The 20,873-nt window shown below is 43.3% G+C and overlaps 1 protein-coding gene across 1 annotated transcript in view; it reads left to right on the top strand.

The window, feature by feature from the left end:
- The first annotated feature begins 102 nt into the window (after positions 1-102).
- Positions 103-20,873, top strand: part of LOC142490764 (mitochondrial ornithine transporter 1-like) — a 21,632-nt gene continuing 861 nt past the window's right edge. Inside the window, 8 exon segments of the mRNA XM_075593183.1 lie at positions 103-486; positions 5,518-5,549; positions 10,345-10,474; positions 12,173-12,431; positions 16,804-16,941; positions 19,236-19,408; positions 20,550-20,644; positions 20,646-20,709. Of these exon segments, the coding sequence (XP_075449298.1) occupies positions 10,420-10,474; positions 12,173-12,431; positions 16,804-16,941; positions 19,236-19,408; positions 20,550-20,644; positions 20,646-20,709 (784 nt within the window). The 5' untranslated portion in view covers positions 103-486; positions 5,518-5,549; positions 10,345-10,419.

Below are 20,873 nucleotides of genomic sequence, written 5' to 3'. Positions count from 1 at the left end.
TCAACACGGAGCTTCTGGCCGCCCGTGCACAGCTCCGACCGCCCCCAGGTTTCCCCGCATGCAGCCCGCCCCCCGCCCCCTAAATAATCTTGCCCCCCCCCCCCCCCAGTTTGCGCACCGCTGATTAAACAATATCAGCCAGCGATATTGACTTACACGAACAGACTGCTGCACTTTGTATTATAGGCTGGTACCCAAACACATAGGTAGGGTTTGCTGATAGGATCATTGAGCTTCCAACAACAGTGTAGTATCTCTGTTATAGGGCACACGTTGTAAAGGATACAATACAGGACATGTGCCTGGTGTCACGGTCCGCCTCGCCATGTAGGACACCTGGATGATGTGCTTCCTCTACCAGGCTGGCAGCCATAGGGTGTGCTATAGGGTGTGCTATAGGACGGCAGAGGAGTGAGTGGCTGATGTGGGCGGGGGCCAGCTTACAGTACGAGGGAGACGAGGTTTCTGGCCGGGTACAGATACGTGGTATGTATCGCCATTGATTTTAACCTCTGCCACATATCGGGACATGTCCTCACACATACAGCTAGCCGCATGTCTGTGTCAGCAGGGGGGAGCCTCTATCAGGTCTCTCTCTCCAGTACATACTCTGTATTTCCTGTGCTCACACTTCTGCGTGTGAAGGTGATGCTGTGTCCTCCTGTGTCTTCCTGTCCTGCACGGAATCTCATCCTGCGTGTCCTCACTGTATTATACATTTAATGCACAAGTTATTCTGCTATTGTGCTCCCCCACGTGTGACTGTGTCCTTCCCTGTGTGCTGCTGATCCCACACACACACACACACACACACTCCCTGTGTGCTGATCCTGTCCCACGTGTGACTGTGTGTCCTTCCCTGTGTGCTGCTGATCACACACACACACACACACACACACACACACACACACACACACACACACACACACACACACACACACACACACACACCTGTGTGCTGTTCCTGCCCCACGTGTGACTGTGTGTCCTTCCCTGTGTGCTGCTGATCCCACACACACACTCCCTGTGTGCTGCTGATCCCACACACACACACACACACTCCCTGTGTGCTGATCCTCCCCCACGTGTGACTGTGTGTCCATCCCGGTGTGCTGATCCTCCCGTGTGTGTGTGTGTGTGTGTGTGTGTGTCCTTCCCTGTGTGATCAGCCTCCCTTACGTGTGACTGTGTGTGTCCTTCCCTGTGTTCTGGTGATATAACATTACCCGGGCCTCTCTTCCTGGTTGCTTTCTGTCCTTCCTACTGTGCTGTTCGCCCCTGGGACTCCTGGCTTGCTTTAGTTCAGAGTGTGGAGTTGGTAACTGGTTAGGGACAATATTCTTTATTTTAATAAATGTTTCTGCCTTTGGTGCTGCCAATAGCTGCTGAAAATGTGTTCTATACTTTCCACAGGTGCATCATTCATACACAGTATGTCTTACATAGCAGTTCTGTACATTACACATATAGCTTTATAAATATCTGTAAATTTAATAAAATGTGAGTAATATAAAGCAGCTCTGTACATTTTATTACTGTAGTGTCTAAATATTATAAAGGAGCTCTGTACATCACATAGCTACTTTAGGGCTGTTATATAGTGTGTGCGGCCGTGCGTGCGCGCCTGTGCGAAGGCGCGTGTACGTGCCGCACACGTTGTGTGTGTGTGTGTGTGTGTGTGTGTGTGTGTGTGTGTGTGTGTGTGTTTTTTAAAATAAATAAAACATGAAATTATTTTTTTAATACGTTGTACATACACACTCATATACTTACATTTTCAGCGGCAGTAGCGGCGCGATTTCTTTCTTTTTTTCTTCTTTCCCCCTGTTGGCTGGTTTTACTCTCCTTGCCGTGCGCGCACGGCACCATTATAGAAAGGCTGACTAACGTCACTATAGAACGGGCCTTAGGCATCGGACGGCTGGGCAGCGCTGACGCTCAATCTCTCCTGCTCAAGCAGGAGCTTTTTTGTGTCCCTGCATGAGTGTCAGCGTGCGCGCTTGTGAGCTGGGCGGGAGGCGGGGCTAGCACGCCACAGCGCCGACTTCACGGACTGCTATTGGCTTTTGGCGGTCACGTGACCGGCCCTGCGCTTCCCTCAGCGGGAAAAATTAAATGATGCTGTCGGCTGCAATTCCACACGCCTCCGCACGCCTGCGGAAGTGCCATCTAAAGCCGTGCTCAATAGGATGATGTTTCCCCTCAGCGCGGGTCAGCACGGTCTTTTTGACCATGGCCCTGGCTGTAGAATGCTCAGAACCTATGTACATGGATGGTGCTATACAGAGGAAGATATTCAGGGATGGCTTAATGCTGGTGCCATCGGTGCGACTACATATGGCACTGCGCTCTTCCCCATAACATTTAAACTGTGATTGTCAGGTTAGCTCGGGGCCTCTCTAAGTGCCGGCATCTCCTCCTGCTATCATGTGCTAATGTGACACTGCAACGTCACATAGCAGGAGGAGATGCCAGCTCCGGATAAGGTAAGAGCTCCGCCATACTCCCTCTGCACCGGGACCCGCCAAACCCATTGGTTCTGGCCATTGTAAACCAGCACTGTACATCCCATGGGCTCTGAGCACTACAGTTTAGACCTGAACATCCCATATGTTCTGAGCATTCTAATGTAGTGATGTCGAGTTACATCCCATAGGTTGTAAGTATTATAAAAGTGCTTTGGATATATTTAAGATGCTGCACACATTGTGCATATTTTATTTTATGTAAAAAAAAATTACACCCTAAATGTCCTGTCCATTTGAATAAGATTCACCAGGTTTCAGGCTGCTAAGAGATACAGCAGAGCATCAATTTGTCTTCTCTTTCTCCTAATATGCGTCAGCAAGATCCCTTGCATGACATACACTGCAGAAAGGAAATCTGGATAACCATTGATATGCTCACATACTTGAAGTTCCAGCATCATTTTTTGCTGGCACTACATTGGAGTAATTTGAATTTCAAATACCTGCTTATGGTAGCAATACCGGCTGCCTTTTTAATATTACGAAGTGTGGTTTATTGGTTATTGCCTTTAACCATGCAAACCATTTAACATTTTGTGCTAGCGCTCTGCAGATACTTTCTAACTTTAGGAATTTAAAATGGCCGATGCCATTTACACACATTAAAGCTGCACAATATCCTACGTGTGTGTTTAAAAAAAAAAAAAAGTTCTGTACTATGAGAAAATACTTGTAGTATTTAAAAAATATATATATATTTAAAGACCTTTTAATGTATTCTAATGTAACAAGCATTTTTGTTTCTATAGCAACCATTTACAAAGTCACATCCCCTCCCTCTTCAGAAATAGGCTCTGGCACACCCCTTTTGCCCTCTCTCTAGCAGTGCACCAATTGTATCTAGTGCTTGCCTGGTCACATGATCTTTCACACAAAACTTTGCATCTTGGGTACTCTTCTGCTGCTCTGACAGAAATTTAGTGAACCCCCGAGCAGAATCTTCGCTGACCGATCACAGGAGAACGGATCAATCTGCAACTTGGCCAATCACTTGTCAGTGTGCAGATTGTATTGATGCACATATTGAATGGGGAAAATTTTAAAAACGGGGGCTTGAGCTGCTGCTTCAAGAACAGAGGTTGCTATGGTAATCCCTTAATACCAGTTAAAGAAAATGAAAGAGAGGCTGAAAAGGAGTTTTAGAAAAAATAGAGAAGGCAGAAGCGTACAATTCCAGTGTTGTTGTGCTGAGGATGTTGTATAGCCGTTTTAAAATACATGATATAGCATAGTGTGAAGAGTGGTCCTCAAAAAATCACGAGGATCTATAAACAGGACTTGTTTTCGTTAATGAATACATGTCCAAATACTCTCAGGATGTCCAATATAAGATAAATAATGTTCTCCTGCGAGGGATTTGTGTCTTGTGGTGTCCACCTGACAACCACAGAATGTGGCACAACAGGTATGAGCAATAGGCAGTTCAATTATAACAGAGTATAACAGGGCACTCTGGTCTGTTCCCGGTTGACTTCCATAGACATCCAGTGGTATCCACAGCGTGCAATCCGAAATGTTAAGGATGCAAGAATATAGTAAATACCCGAGCACAGCTAGACAGCAGTCAGCCTTGGGCAAATAACTGAAAATTCCAGGGCAGCTCAAGATCAGCATAAATTTATTGCAAGTACAAGAAGATGGACCAGATGAACGCACATACGCGTTTCTTGCATCCCTCAAACGAGTAATACCTATCCTCACTCTGTCACAATATTTATCTTTAATAGCTGCCACCACCAAAGAGATATCAAAATGTACCAAAGCAAAGATGATAGACAGCACTCACTTAATCAGTATAAGTAGTAATGCGCAGGGTGCTCCGGGAAACAGGGGGACCCAAATTCCCCCGAAACCAATAGTCAAAAATTAACTAGAGTTCCAGCACTCACTGACTTCGGGAAAAATGAACAAAGTTGGGTATAAGCCAAAAGCGTAGATAATTTAATGTAAGCACAAGATAATATTTGAAGTGATGTCACACAAGCGGGTAAACAGTGGACCCTACAGACAAGGTGGTGGCTTTTGGCTTTTGCCCAGCTTTGTTCATTTTTCCCGAAGTCAGTGAGTGCTGGAACTCTAGTTAATTTTAGATAGCAAAAGGTACTTGTAGAGCCTTTGGTCTCTGTTGTAATATACAAAATACTACAGTGCTTGGATTACAGAAAAAGATTATTACAAAAACATACTGTACAATAAATGCAGACCGTTTCATCAAAAAATAAGGGGGAACAGAAAATATAACTTGTGTTACTGCATAACACTTATCAGGTTCCTTCCAAACAGGTGATTGGAGCATGAAAGATAGAGGTCACGTGTCTGGTTGACAGAAGACACACCTCTGTTAAATTCTAAATTCATATTCCAAATGCAGGGTTTATATCCTAAATTCCCTTAATTGAAACAGCATAAGCCCACCTTCTGGTTGTGTCTTTAACCTGCCCCTTCCCCCTTCATTGAATTAAAACATGCCTGAATATATAAAATCTCCCAATGCTTTTAGAATAATGTGATTCATATCAATATGTTCGGGTGAGTTTGACTGGATTATTCCTAAATGTGTGTGACAAATGGATATCTGACCTTTGCATTTTCACAACCATGGATCGTTTAGCATTCAATTCGTATGATCACGAATGTTACAAAGGTCTATCTGTAATTCCCGTGAATCATTGTTAGATCCCTGATATCTTTATATTTAGTAGATCTACACAATTCTGGAATACCTTCCTGGCCACACCCTTAAGATGCATAAAAAAGGTTTTTTGTTTATTGCTACGGTCAGCGCAGAATTGTGACATCAGATTTCCCAAATAGGCTGACCCCAGATAACCTCCCTTCTGGACAAACACACACAACTAGACATGCTCAGTGGCTTGGCCTGCCATAAAAACAATACATGTATTTTTAAGCTGTAACTGGCAACTCAAATTAACCTCTTGTTTGCCAGATTTATTAAAATACTGACTATCTTCTGGCATTATTTTTACAGAGACCATCAATTACGGTGTGTAGTGAAATCAGGTAGGTATCTCCACCTTTATACTTCTGCCGAAGTCTGATTTGATTTTGCCTTCATTATTATAAAAAATCTCTCTGGCTTTCCCTCACTTCCATCCATCTAAACTTTTACATTCTTATCCAAGTGGCCAGGCTTGTCTGAATTTGTGGATTCTGCTTATAATTGCAGTGATTGAGAAACCACGTGAAGCCAGCAATGTTGCAAAAAGCCAACAATATATGACTAATACAACCTATGTTTAAGTGACATGAAAACGGTGATATCCAGAGTGTACTAAGGAGAAACACTTATGTAGCATAAAGATACAGACTGCTCACTAAAGTAGCTAATGATCTATAAGAAGCAAAATCCCATGGTCATTTTTCCCTACTAATCCTGCCCGATCTCTGCTGCCTTCTATACTGCCGATCACCCTCTTCTCCTTCATATTCTAAACTTGGTATCCGCAACAAAGATCTATCCTGGTTAGAGTTTGGCGATATCAACATTTTCACCACGATAACGATATTAAGAAATGTATCGTGATAACAATATATATTGTGATACATTTCTTAAAATAAAAGTCTGAAAAAGTTCTAATCTAAATACAATGTGTTCTCAAAAGAAATACATTTTCTTTAGATTTACTAAACAAAGGGCACTTCATTCCCAAACCCTTTCCATGTCTGCACTTCACCTTTCCTCATTTACACTGCTCTCATCTCCCTAACATCCCCCTCATCCCATCACTCACCTACACTGCTCCCATCTCCCAAACATCCCCCTCATCCCATCACTCACCTACACTGCTCACATCCCCCTCATCCCATCACTCACCTACACTGCTCCCATCACCCTAACATCCCCCTCATCCCATCACTCACCTACACTGCTCCCATCACCCTAACATCCCCCTCATCCCATCACTCACCTACACTGCTCCCATCTTCCTAAAATCCCCCTCATCCCATCACTCTCACCTACACTGCTCCCATTTCCCTAACATCCCCCTTATCCCATCACTCACCTACACTGCTCCCATCACCCTAACATCCCCTCACTCTCACCTACACTGCTCACATCCCCCTCATCCCATCACTCACCTACACTGCTCACATCTCCCTAACATCCCCTCACTCTCACCTACACTGCTCACATCCCCCTCATTCCATCACTCACCTACACTGCTCACATCTCCCTAACATCCCCCTCATCCCATCACTCACCTACACTGCTCACATCCCCCTCATCCCACCAATCACCTACACTGCTCCCATCCCCCTCATCCCATCGCTCACCTACACTGCTCTCATCACCTTAACATCCCCCTCATCCCATCACTCACCTTAACTGCTCCCATCTCCCTAACATCCCCCTCATCCCATCACTCACCTACACTGCTCCCATCCCCCTCATCCCATCGCTCACCTACACTGCTCCCATCACCCTAACATCCCCCTCATCCCATCACTCACCTACACTGCTCCCATCTCCCTAACATCCCCCTCATTCCATCACTCACCTACACTGCTCCCATCTCCCTAACATCCCCCTCATCCCATCACTCACCTACACTGCTCCCATCTCCCTAACATCCCCCTCATCCCATCACTTACCTACACTGCTCACATCTCTCTAACATCCCCCTCATCCCATCACTCACCTACACTGCTCCCATCCCCCTCATCCCATAGCTCACCTACACTGCTCCCATCTCCCTAACATCCCCCTCATCCCATCACTCACCTACACTGCTCCTATCACCCTAACATCCCCCTCATCCCATCACTCACCTACACTGCTCCCATCTCCCTAACATCCCCCTCATCCCATCACTCACCTACACTGCTCACATCTCCCTAACATCCCCCTCATCCCATCACTCACCTACACTGCTCCCATCTCCCACATCCCATCACTCACCTACACTGCTCCCATCTCCCTAACATCCCCCTCATCCCATCACTCACCTACACTGCTCCCATCACCCTAACATCTCCCTCATCCCATCACTCCCCTACACTGCTCCCATCTCCCACATCCCATCACTCACCTACACTGCTCACATCTCCCTAACATCCCCCTCATTCCATCACTATCACCCCATCACTCTCGCCCACACTTCTCCCCTATCCCTAACGTTTCCCTATCCCATCACTCTCACTCCTTCAGGCTCACCTATTCTGCTCCCATCACCCTAACATCCACCTCATCCCATCACTCACCTACACTGCTCACTTCATATATCCTTAAACAGCTGCCTTAAACAGCTGCCTTAAACAGCTGCCTTAAACTTAATGTCTAAAACTGAGCTCATATGTCCCCCTAAATCTGGCCTAATATCCCCTTTTCCATCCCAGTAAATGGTACAGGCATACCCCGGTTTAAGGACACTCACTTTAAGTACACTCACGAGTAAGTACATATCGCCCAATAGGCAAACGCCGGCTCACGCATGCGCCGGACAGCACGTCCTGAACAGCAATACCGGCTCCCTACCTCTACCGAAGCTGTGCGCAAGTTGGGAGACTATAGAGCCTGTTACAAATGCGTTATTTACATCAGTTATGCACGTATATGACGATTGCAGTACAGTACATGCATCGATGAGTGGGAAAAAGGTAGTGCTTCACTTTAAGTACATTTTCGCTTTACATACATGCTCCGGTCCCATTGCGTATGTTAATGTGGGGTATGCCTGTATTAACCATCTATCCTCTCACAAATGTACGTTGCCTAGGAGTGACATTTGTCTCCTCCCTTTCCTTCTCCATTCACACCATGGCTAAAAATGGTTGCTTCTTGGTCCTTAATATTGCCAAGACCCACCCTTCCCTCTGTCAATCTATTGGGAAAACTAATGCATGCCCTTATCCTCTCCAGTCTGAATTATTGTAACATATTGCTAACAGGCCTCAGTGTCTCACAACTTTCTCCTTTTCAATCTATCGAAAATTCTGCTGCTAGAATAATTTCACTTTCTCCCAAAGCTGTCTCTGCTCATCTCCTCCTTAAATCCTCCTCCTTGCTTCCCATCAAGTTTCGTATCACCTACAATGTTCCCATCCTTAGCTTTAAGGCTCTCCACTCATCTGCTCCCCCTACATATCTGCTTTGATATCTCGTTATGCCCTGCTAGTTTTTGCCGCTCTACCCACAACTGTCTCCTCTCCACCCCTTACACCTCTACTTCTCTCACCTTAAACCCTTTTCCCTTACTGCCCCTTACTTGTACTCCCTCACACTTCGTAATGTATACGCCAAGAACCCTCTCCCCCCACCTGTAAGACAAACCTTAAAACTCACCTCTTAAATGAAGCGTTTCAATAGCCTGGACTCAAGGTTACTGTCTCACACCTAAAGTTGCTCCTACCAGTCAGTGTGGCCAAGCACTGCTATTTACTGCACTTATTCCCTCATCTGCTGTGTCTGTAACGCTCCCAACATACCATTTAGATTGTAAGCTCTGCGGGGCAGAGATTTCCTTTCCTTGTGTCTGATCTTGTTTGCTGCACTTATTGTATTATAATTCCTTGTCTCTCTTGTAAAGTGCTGAGTACAACTGTGAGCACTATATAAATAAAAATATAAATACATATATATTGAATTTATTTTAAAGAAACAATTGAATGTGTTGCAGGCTTTGCTGCAGCCCAAAGTGGTTCATTGTAAATTGCAAGACTTGTTTGAAGCATTTGACATTTGGAGAAGTGGTTTCTAATCAGCGATGTGTAAAGTGATCTCAGTTTGGTTTGTGAATAATCAAGGAAACTTTTTTTTTTAAATTCATGCAGAAGCAGAAATTTGGTGCATACTTTTTCTTGAATTTCACAAGCAAAAAAAAAAGAGAATATGTCATTTTTTTTTAAATTTCTTTATATGACCACTTGTGATATTCACAGAGAAAAACTCAAAATGTCTTCCTAAAGTTGCCATATTTTCTGGAAGCTGTTAAAATATTATCTAAATCTATTGGCTTTACCGACTGCACAAAGGTGTTGTCAGTGTATTTTTAAATAGTCCAAATTGTACCCATTATCAAAAAAAGATTGTTTAGTGAGTAGAAGGTAATATATGCACGTACAGCAAGAACATGAGTTAAAGACATTGACGTATAAAAGCCGCCAGGAACCGGCACGGTAGCCAGGCCCTCACATATTACCTCCTATTCACTAAACAATCTTTTTTGATAATGCACCATAAGAGTTTGCGCTTGTCGTCTTTTTCTATACCGGGTGCTTGTGTCAACTTTATCGGGCTCTATGGCTGCGGCCCCAGTCACTGCGTGCACGCGCGCACCGTAGCGCCTGGCGGCACGTGCACCAGTTTCAGCCACGATCTGTGGTCTAGGGCTCGCGATGGGACGCGCGTCCAGAGAAGAGCAGGGGGAGCAAAGGCGAGATTTTTGGCGGCGGCGCGGCGATGACGTCACGCGGCTGGTTCGCCCTCATTGGCTGAACCGCCGCCGTGACGTGGCCATCGCTCGGCCGCCACGCTAGATTTCTCAAAATGCAGTCGCGCATCAGGCTTTCTGCAGGCGCGCGCAGGTAGTGACTGGGGCCGGCCCCATAGAGAGCCCTATCTTGTTCGCGCCGCGCGGGCAGTGGGGACGAGGCCTAAGGAAAGGTTTGGGAACCACTGAACTCTAGATCAGAGAAACTAAATTATGCTGGAGTTGCACCTTAAACACTATGCAGAATGAGTTAGAGAAATAAGAGATCACACCAGAGAACACGTTTGATGTCTGGTTATTACTAACATGAAGAAAATGGCCCTTCCTTTCAATGAACTCCTATTGTAAATCTCTTTCTTCTGCAGAGACATCCATCACGAGCAGTTCACTGACTGGTGCGACACACTTTCATTCCTGGATAGAGGAAAGTCACCGAAAACATGGCGCCAAACCCGGCCATTCAGGCTGCTATTGACCTGACAGCAGGGGCTGCGGGTATGTAGGAGAAGCCTTACAATATGTATTGTAGTAAATATGACACACAACAATATTATTCTCCGCTGTGGAGGAACTTACTTGAGGGTGTAACATAGGGCACTAAGGAAGAATGAGAACAGTAAACGAGAACTACTACCATCTTTGTACAGGTTACTGTACTTATAAGACCTCATCCTGGAAACATTTAAAGTGCCAATCCCCTCCATGTACTTTACTTGGAGAATTAACCAAGTACATACAGTAGTACTGAGTATGAGTCTCTAAAACTTGCCACTATATTCCGGCTGGTCACAAGGTTTGAATGCCAATAAGATGAATACTACAGCCAGTTCTTTATCTGCTAAGTACAAGAGGCATCTTGAGTGTGATCCTCTTATTGACAATAAGGCTAAGGCCTCGCTCCCTCAGTCAGCGCGCCCACACTGCAGACAGGCGGCGCGCTGACAGGCACAGTCCGCGATATGCGGTCTGTAGGGAGCGGGGGCGGGAGTGGGGGCGTGGTTTGAGCGGAGGGACCCGCTACTCCCCCACCCCCTCCCTCCACGGGCCCGGTCTCCCGGGCTGCAGGAGGGAGCTGCTGCGGGCTGCTGGAAGGTAAGCAGCTCCCACTCCCTCCTCCTTCCCCCACAAATGCCCTCCTCACACACGCTGACACACACACACGCTGACACACACACACACACTGACACACACACACACACCCCCTACCTTGTGGAGGAAGCTGTCTGACAGCTCCCGCTCCCGCCCCCGCCGCTGATAGGCTCATCAGCGCACCACGTGACGCGTCACCGCTCGGGATCACAATTTTCTTGCATCCCCTGGCGGCTGACGCGTCACAGCGCGTTGTGAGCCAGCAGCGAGGGGGGACTGGGACCGGTTAGGAAAGGATACCCCTGCTGGTGAGGAACGCTCACGCGGCCGCGCGCACCGCTGAACGCAGCGGGACCAAAGCCTAAGGCCGATAGGAAGGAGCATGTCTGCAGTCACACAGAATTATTTTGTGTTCAGATCATCTCTGAAACACTTAATTTCCATATATTGAGAGACAATGAAAGTTTTGTATTTAAAAAAAAGAAAAGAATATGGCTAAAACATTTATATTTCATAATATATTCAACATTTTCTACTTTTTATAAGTATTTCTGTTGCTTATCCACTTGAGAGGCAAATAATTATTTGAATGCCCTTTTACAAATAAAATAAACACATACTTCAGAAACGATGCAAAATGTACAGTACACTGCAGTGCTACAATATTGTGTCTTTTGAGATCCGGCTTCTTTATTTCTTTATTTCTGCAACAAAAGACAGAAAAGGCCAATGCTACATCCAATGTAACTAAAATACACAGTGAAGTTAGTGTGAGGACCTGCTCTCTGGTCATGCCTTGTTGTGGCTTGCAGTCTTATAACGCTTTCGCCAAAGGGTTTAACTAAATGACCCTTTTTCAAGAGAATATATAAGTATTTCACTGTGTATTTTTGTCACATTGGATGTAGCATTGGGCTTCTCTGTCTTTTGTGTATACATTTGGCCACGCTCTGTAGCTCTCCTTTTTGAAACTAATACAGGTTATATAATGTGGTGGGTTTTGGGGTTTCTTGAGCTTGCTGAGATTTTGTGTATTTCTTTATTTCTGTACTATTTATAATTATGTAATGTGAACTACCAATAAAATAAGCTTTATTCCCGCAGGTGGAACCGCGTGTGTCCTGACTGGGCAGCCCTTTGACACTGCCAAGGTGAAGATGCAGACATTCCCCAGCATGTACAGGGGGCTCACAGAGTGTGCGGTAAAGACTTACAAACAAGTGGGCTTCAGAGGCTTCTACAAAGGCACCAGCCCAGCACTCCTGGCAAATATAGCAGAGAACTCTGTGCTCTTTATGAGTTACGGCTTTTGTCAAAGAGTCGTGAGGAGGATTGTTGGCTTAGAAAAGAATGCAACGCTAAGGTAAGTCGGTGACAAGTGCATTGAAAATTCCGGTTGCCAGGTGGGCAATATATCCAAGTCTCCCAGCTGCAAAATGGGGGCAGTACTCTGGCACAAAAACAGCACCAGATTTGTTAAAGCCATAAATATTTTTAATTCCGTTGAATTTTCTTTGATTTGATTGATAAATCTGGTGCTTATCATCAATTTTGCAACTGTTCAATTTTCTTAACAGCCCCCCTGATGTTTGTCACAAAATAAAATAATGTTTATAAAAAGTGTATCTCGCGTGTTAGGATGAGCCACAACTAGAAATAAGGTGTCAGACACTGCAAGGTCAGCAAGTGTAAGTTAGCAAATAGGTATTAGTGGAGTAATGGAGGAAAAAGCATGTGGTAGAAAGACGCGAGTGGTGCGAGCAGAATAGCATCAGACAGAGCCGACGTGTGGAAGGTGCATAAATATGCAGAAAAATGGATCGATAAGAGAGAGGGAGATCAAATCTGAAAAGGTTGTGCTACTGGAGCTGCGTACGTTCTTTAAATGAATCCTGCAATGTTTTAATCAAACAGAAACTCGGTCCTGCCTCCGCATCCCACAAGTGGACCACAAGTATGGTTCAGGCCTGGTGGTTTTCAACTGTTCCTCTATTCATCTGGTCAGGAGACACCAGTGGGGATGTAGGTTTGTGTCATGACAAATATATAAATACTCAGAATTTCTTATGAGAACAGAAAATATGATGCGTATTATTACTGGAATTGGGAAAAGAACACTTGTAAAACATGTTTACGAGGCTAAGAAGCAAAATGTGCTGTGACTAAAACAGAAGAGGAACAACCACGTGAAAGCTCACAGAAGGTGTCCTGTTAATTTGTACAAGGAACATGAGGGGTTTAGGATAAAAAATAGGTCCTTGCAAACTCGTATGTAGGCACGGAAGGATGTACGCAGCATGCTGAAAGAGTCGAGCACCATTTATGCGGCAACATTTTCTGTTTTTTACCTGCACTAAGCTCTAAGCTTTGAGTAAGTGCATTTTGCAGCATAAATGGTGCTTGATTCTTTCAGCGTGCTGCGTGCATCCTTCCTTACCTACATACATCTATATGGAGTCTGGACAGGACTCCCCTGTATGTTCCAACACCGTTTGAAGATTTTTGCATCTTTTTTTTTAAAACATTGAGTACAGCCTATACCCATTTCTCTTGCACACCTCATGAGTGGTAAATCAAGGTAATATTTGAGCAAAAGTGAGGAAAGTATTGCCACGTTATTTCTGTTTGTGTCACTGTATCAAGGTCTGTTTTTGATACAGGTCTGTTCAAATTTTGATAAAGGTCTGTACAGATACAAGGTCTGTTCAAATTTTTGTCCCATACTGTATGTGTGTAACGGTATTTCTCCCCCCCAATCTCCCTCCCCCCAAGGGGTCATTACAGGGTGTGTGTGGTGCATACCTGCTGGTAACAAGAAGGCTGAGTAGTCCGCAATGACTTTGGGACACAGGATCAGGCTTCTGGGGCCCATACCCCAGATAATACTTAGCAGTGCAGCGCCTCCATCTGCCGTAGGCTCCAGGGATGTATGGAGATGATCTCCCATGGTAGAACTTGTACTCTCCCCTCCCAGTTAGATCACACACCAGGGAAGAGCACATGGGTAGGCCCCAATCTCAGGCTCTCAGTCGTGTGACCTGCCTTCCTCAGGGGGAAGGAACAACCTCTAAATTTAGGGTGGTCCTGCCGTTAAGTACAGCCAGAAGGCGGGCACCTCGTTGTCCCAACTACAACAGGATGTACCACCCCATGCTGTCACTCAAGTGCAGTACCAAAGGGGGAAAACCCCATACCAACTACTGGCAAGCCTGTTAATACCAGGGTTTACTGCCAGCCCATTGGGTAGAATAGTAGCCAGAGGGTACCCCGCTACATGTGTAAGTGTGCGTTGTAGGTAGCGTCAATATGAGGTGTTAGGGAAAGCTGCTTAACACATGTTATAATGGGAAGTGTCAAATACTGGGCCACTGTGCGTCATTTGTACTTGTGTCAAAAAGTCTGGCAAAGTAAAGTCTCCCCCAACGGGGAGGGAAATGGCTGTGCACAGCGTGCCAACATGTGCCTCATGCGTTCCGGAAGTAGGAAGTAAAACGGATGCTGGATCACGATTTCAGATGGAAGATTTAATGAACAGCAACATCAGTTAAAAAGGATCATCTTTAGAAGGAACTCTGACAAAGTGCAGAAGATGCACGAAACGCGTCAGTTCCTTCTAAAGATGATCTCTTTAAATTGATTTTGTTGCTGTTCATTAAATCTTCCACCTGAAATCGTGATCCACCTGAAATCGTTTTACTTCCTACTTCCGGAATGCACGAGGCACCTGTTGGCACGCTGTGCACCTCCATTTCCCTCCCCGTTGGGGGAGACTTTACTGTGTCAGACATGTTGGGCTGAGAGCACGCTGGAACCAGATGCACCGTATGCTAAAAGGGTCGTGAGTACTATGCACATTTAGAACTTGTTACACAATGGTCTAGCTCTAAGGGTTGCTGTTTTAGATATTACTGAGACAGGGGTCAGGTTTCCTTTTATTATATAGGTTCCCTTGACAACCCTTTTGTCTCTATTATTCATTCACATCCCTACCAATGAGCATCAATGACCTTAGTTCAGTAGTACTTACATTCATAGACCTGGACATTCTGACAAAGGTGCATTTGAGGAGAGGATTATTGAAGATTATGCTACATAGCCTTTTATTCATATCTATGGAGAAGTATATAATATACATTTTGAGCACTGGTGGAGAAGTTTTCTTCATTTGTTTCTAAAAAGTATGGCAAGTCTAAGATGGTATGAATTTTTTATTTATTTTTACCTTTGATGCCAACAGCAAGAGAAAATGGTGCAAAGCAAAAAAAATTGCGTTGAAATATCACCTCTTATGTTAACTGTGTGCCTGATTCTAAAAGTCTTTAACTCCTTGGGCCGAGAATGGGTTAAAAGGGAAGAATACATAACAATTTATTGTACTGTCATACTCTAATCATTTTAAAAACACTGTCCCACTAAGCAAAAACATATAGACATGTATACGTACAGTGACTTTCTCAAAGGACACAATACTTCAGTACTTACGCCTACCTGAGGAGAGAAAATGCCAGTAACTGGTAGTGATCTTGAGTAATTAACAGGGCAGGCATTGAATGAATAGTCCTAGTAACAGCCAGTACCACCAGAAACAGCCTTCCTAAGGCCGCACTTATAGTGCTGGCGAAGGCGACGCGACCGATGACGTCACCCGTTGCCACTAGCAAAAGTTATCATTTGATTTTAAGCGACAAGGCTGGTGACGTCACGAAAGGGCAGCGGTCTCTGATTGGTTTAGAGACAGTCACATGTGGCGACCGTCTCTAAAAAAATCAAATTTACCCGGCTTCAAAATTTTTGAACGCTCTGTCGCGCTTACTATAAGCGCTTGCGATGGAGTCAGCGTATTTGTTTCGGAGCGATGTCGTGTTGCCGTCGCAAAGCACTATAAGCGCAGCCTTACCCTACACCCCTTTTACTTTTGCATTACATTTGGAATCCTATGTAAAATAGTTGAATACAAAACACATATGATTAAATATTATGTGTAGGTTTGTTGCAAGCTGTGCTACCTATGTACTGTACATGTATATCTATGAAATGATATCAAATTGGCCCATTAAAATGTACACCAGTCTATAACAAACGTACACTTGCATTATCATGTATTGTCTTCTATAGAACTGATGATGTACATAGAGGTTGTCAGGTGCGATGTCCCCCTACAGTCTAACTGGTGGTGCCTGAGGCACTTGAAGACAAAGTAACTTGCTCTAGGTTACAAGATCCTGGGATCCCATCTAAAAGTATTGCTAGAACTATCCTTGTTACCTGTTTTGGGAGATTATAAAAATACATTGGCACTACAATGATGTATGTTAAATATAAATGGTTTAATACTGTCCCAATTATATATAGCACATTAAAAGGACATAACATCCCAATGTTATTACAGTTCATATCCAAATGTGACACACAGTAGCAGTTAGTGTGAAGGGATTACATGACCAGATACTGTTTGTATTACTTGTAAATACAATGCTTCTGTTAAACATACTAATTAGAGAATTAAAATGTTTACTCCCATTAAACCTTCCCAATTGAGTGTAATAGCATACAGTATTACTGTGAAGCGCTATGTACATTAATGGCGCTATATAAGTAAAGGCATACATACAATACCTTATGTATTAGGGCCATTAATAAATGATGGATCTCTGTGTAGATGTTATATGATGTGCTGTAATTGTTGGGAAATGGCCCATGTTGGTTGGTAATGGATTCTCTGTGTTTTCTTGCAGTGATCTGCAGAACGCATCTGCAGGTTCCGTAGCGTCGGTTTTTGCTGCCCTCGTTCTTTGCCCCACAGAGTTGGTGAAATGTCGTCTCCAGGCCATGCATGAGCTGCAGTTATCTGGCAAGATAGCAGAAGGACAAAAGTAAGTCACAGTAATGCATGTGTCCAGGATGAGAAAGGATCCGCATGGTGTTAGCTATTCAAATGTAGTGCATTCACAAAATAACAGCAACTCAGAAAAACAAGTGGCCTGCATGTTGCATACTGTTTCAGTCTTGCAATGTATTGAGTACAATCATTGCACATGCCTTACAGATTATTATTATTATTATTATTATTATACACAGGGGATTCCTGAAAATGAGCAATCACACAAATGAAACACCTTTTTATCAGATTAACAGAAGGGGAAATTACTTCTGTTAACCTATTAGAATTGAGTGTAAAAAAAAAAAAATGCAAGACTATTTTTGTTTCCAGAAATAAAATAAAAGTTGACATGTCCCACACTTAATTTCACAACCTTGATTTGTAATGCCTAATGCTATGCACACATAACTGATCAAGGCTGACCAGAAAATGTAGCATACAATAGTGTAGATACAGACAACAAGACATATGAAGTGAATGCTGCACACCTTGAATTTTTTTTTTTAAATAATACAATTACCGGTGCTCCCGTGATTAAACAAAAGCCTGTTATCAGTCCTGAATCAGTAGCAGAAGGAACACAGGCACAACGGATTTGCAACACGTGTTGTCTCAAATAAATGAGTTTATATTTGCAAATCCATTGTGCCCTGTGTTCCTTCTGCTACTGATACAGACAACAATACAGATTTCTCATCTGTTATGATCAGTAGTGGGATTACTTGCACCCACATGGATAGAGCATTAGATCACAAATAATGGTCATTATTACATTATAGTTACATAGTAGATGAGGTTGAAAAAAAGACATACGTTCATCAAGTTCAACCTATGCTAAATTTAGACAACAGATACTTTATCCTATATTTGTACTTACAGTATATTGATCCAGAGGAAGGCAATTAAAAAAAAACCCAGTGAAATATCATCCAATGATATCTCATAAAGGGAAAAACTAATTCTTTCCTGACTCTAAATATTGGCAATCAGATTTCTCCCTTCCCAAGGTTACTTATTTGGTATTTCCCTGATACCTTTCCTTTCCTAAAAGGATTCAGACTTACTTTCATTGTGCACCCATTTGTATCATGGTGCTTTGCACCAACTGTGCTCAGGTTGCATTAATAGGAGGTATAGGAGTGATGTGTGCAGCTGCTAGGGGAGGAGTTGCTCTGTGCAGTATTGTTATCCTCTAATAATTGGTGTCTATAAATGGTGCAGATTGTCTTTTTCTCTGCAACATGTAATTGCACCAGCTCTGAGGTGAGGTTGATCAAGGCACCAGAGTGACATGTAAGGAACGCCGATACGTTTCAGACTGATATATATCACCCAGTGAATAGTTAATATCTGGCAAAAAGGGGGGAGTTTGTTTACCAGCATATTCCTGATGATGATTTTTATTTGAATTTCTTTCATTTTTTAATGTAGGACTTTGTGTAGAATCACCAGCACAACCATTCAGTTCTCTGAAATGAAAGAGTCACATTGACGCAGGCCTGCCTTTTATAATAACCACCAGGTCTGCATAATCCATGTAAATAGAAAGAGCACATTTATCAGATCAATTTGATGAAGGTTACTAAAGTCATGTGTCGGTACTCAGAAGTGCAGTATAGCAACCCTGTTGCTGCTGAAGTGACCAGTTTGTTCTGGCAGTAAAGAAAACTACTAGTACTATTTCTTTATTTGCAAAATCACAATTCCACAACTTTTTAAATTACAAACTTAACAGTTTTACTCTGTTCATCAAAGATAATGAATTAATATTCAAAGGGTTCAAACCTCTCCGTTTTTGTACCATGAATATTGTTTGAATCTCTCTTAAATACATTCTGAGAAGCTTTGTCCCAAGGTCTAAGAAATCTGATTTTTTTTTTTTAAATTGGATTCAGTATGGATACTTTTTTGAAGCCACATCAGCCAGTGCATCTAGCATTGTTGTATCATTTCCATCTTGACCCTTTCAGGCACTTCTGAGTATCGGTCATGCAGAGCCCAGATCCACAAAGCTCCGTAATTGACTTAACGAGGTGTTGGTTTCAGGGGATATATATAGCACTTGGGACTCTCTCTCTTCCCCCCATCCTATTTTAATTAGATAACGGCTGGTGGTTTTGCACATAATTAGGTTTGGATTTGGGTTAACCTACAGATTTTGATAACATAACGTTACGAGACCCGATTTAACTAAATTTTGCAGATCTAGACCATACTCTTTTAATCCCTGGATGCATTGTTTAAGAAATTCTAATGGCTTCTTCTGTTTTGCTTCCCTTGTGCCAGTACAGTGTGGTCAGTGGTGAAAGGCATTGTGCACCGAGAGGGACCCGTGGGATTCTATCAGGGTCTGACAAGCACAATATGCAGGGAAATGCCAGGTTATTTCTTCTTCTTCGGGGGATATGAACTGAGTCGATCATTTTTTGCCTCAGGCGGAAAATCCAAAGATGAAATAGGTGAGTGAAGTTTAGCACTTGTTTACCAACGGCTGATTCCTCTGCTCTATGCTCTAATTTTCACTTATATAGAAACTACAGCTAAATAACCTAGTTATCAGTATCACCAAGGCTCTTCTGGCCCAAAGAAAGATTTCTAAACTTACAATCTAGGTGCACAAATAACTCTGCGGTCGCTCTTCTTCTTGCGTACAAGAGCAAAAGGAAATTCTCAAAGAGCTGAGCAGACCTCACAAGGAATGTGGGGTGTTTTCATAAGCTGGTCTACAGCAAAACTTTTCCTTGTATCTTTATTTATATAGCACCATCTATGTACATAGCTCTTCATAGCAGTAATACACGTGACATAGTAATATAACACATAATGGGGATAAGCGCTTCAGACATAAAAGTAACATGAGGAAGAGGAGTTCCTGCCACCAAAGAGCTAAGTTATTCAATAACTCATCTAACCGTCTCCGTGTAAGTAGGAGAGCACCTTCAGAAAGATGACGGTATTGTGAGTGCTTGTATACCAGCGGTTTTGCATAATAGTTATCGGGTCAACTGTGCTATCCAGGCCAATAGATAAAAGAAAACGGTGGTACAACATGCAGGTTAAATGTTGGTACCTGAGCACTTGGCATTTGTTTTCAAACATGGATGGAGCATTAAGCTGTGAGTAAAAAATTATCTCCCTTTCCTAAGAATTTAAGTTCATTTGTATCTTTGAACAGTAATTTTCAACAGTATTTCCTTATTTCTTAAAATCTAAAGTTGCACAAAGTTTACACAATATGCACTGTTTTAACTTTGTGTTAATTTGAAAGGTTTTACTTAGGGGACAATTGCCAGTTGGGCAGAGAAGTTATCATAATGCTGAATTTATAAAGGATGATTCTGGTTTGAATCCCAATACTCCTTGAGCCTCATCCACCAGCCAGATAGTGGTTACCAAGCACTTTGTAGTAGATTTACCTGCAAATCTCCATATACATTGCTGTGTATACTGAGGATATATATATATTTATTATTTATATATTATTATAAGCTTTGCCACTTTGCGTTTTAAACTGGGACAGTACTAATGACATAATTTGCTTTGCATAACACTGACCTTGATATTGGACTCCCATTTCTCTATGTGGATGTCACTCCATAGGCCCTGTGGCTTTGATGGTAAGCGGTGGTTTCGGAGGGATTGCTCTGTGGCTTGCTGTGTATCCAGTGGATTGCGTCAAATCCAGAATCCAGGTGGCTGTCCATAACCGGGAAACAAGCTGGCTTCATGAGAACCTTTTCAAGCATCATGAAAAACGAAGGTAACAGTCTTCTTATTCGGAGCACACCAGTATGCTTCTCCATTGTGATTGGGTCCTGGTGGCAGCCATGCTCCTAATGTACATGTTCTGTTGGAATAAATCAGTGCCCTGGGAATTTTCCTACTAATCTGTGGATTCACACAATACCTAGCTCAGTCAAATCT

The sequence above is a fragment of the Ascaphus truei genome, chromosome 3 (genome assembly GCF_040206685.1).
Source record: "Ascaphus truei isolate aAscTru1 chromosome 3, aAscTru1.hap1, whole genome shotgun sequence".
NCBI lineage: Eukaryota > Metazoa > Chordata > Amphibia > Anura > Ascaphidae > Ascaphus > Ascaphus truei.
This window is presented reverse-complemented; position numbering and strand designations above follow the sequence as displayed.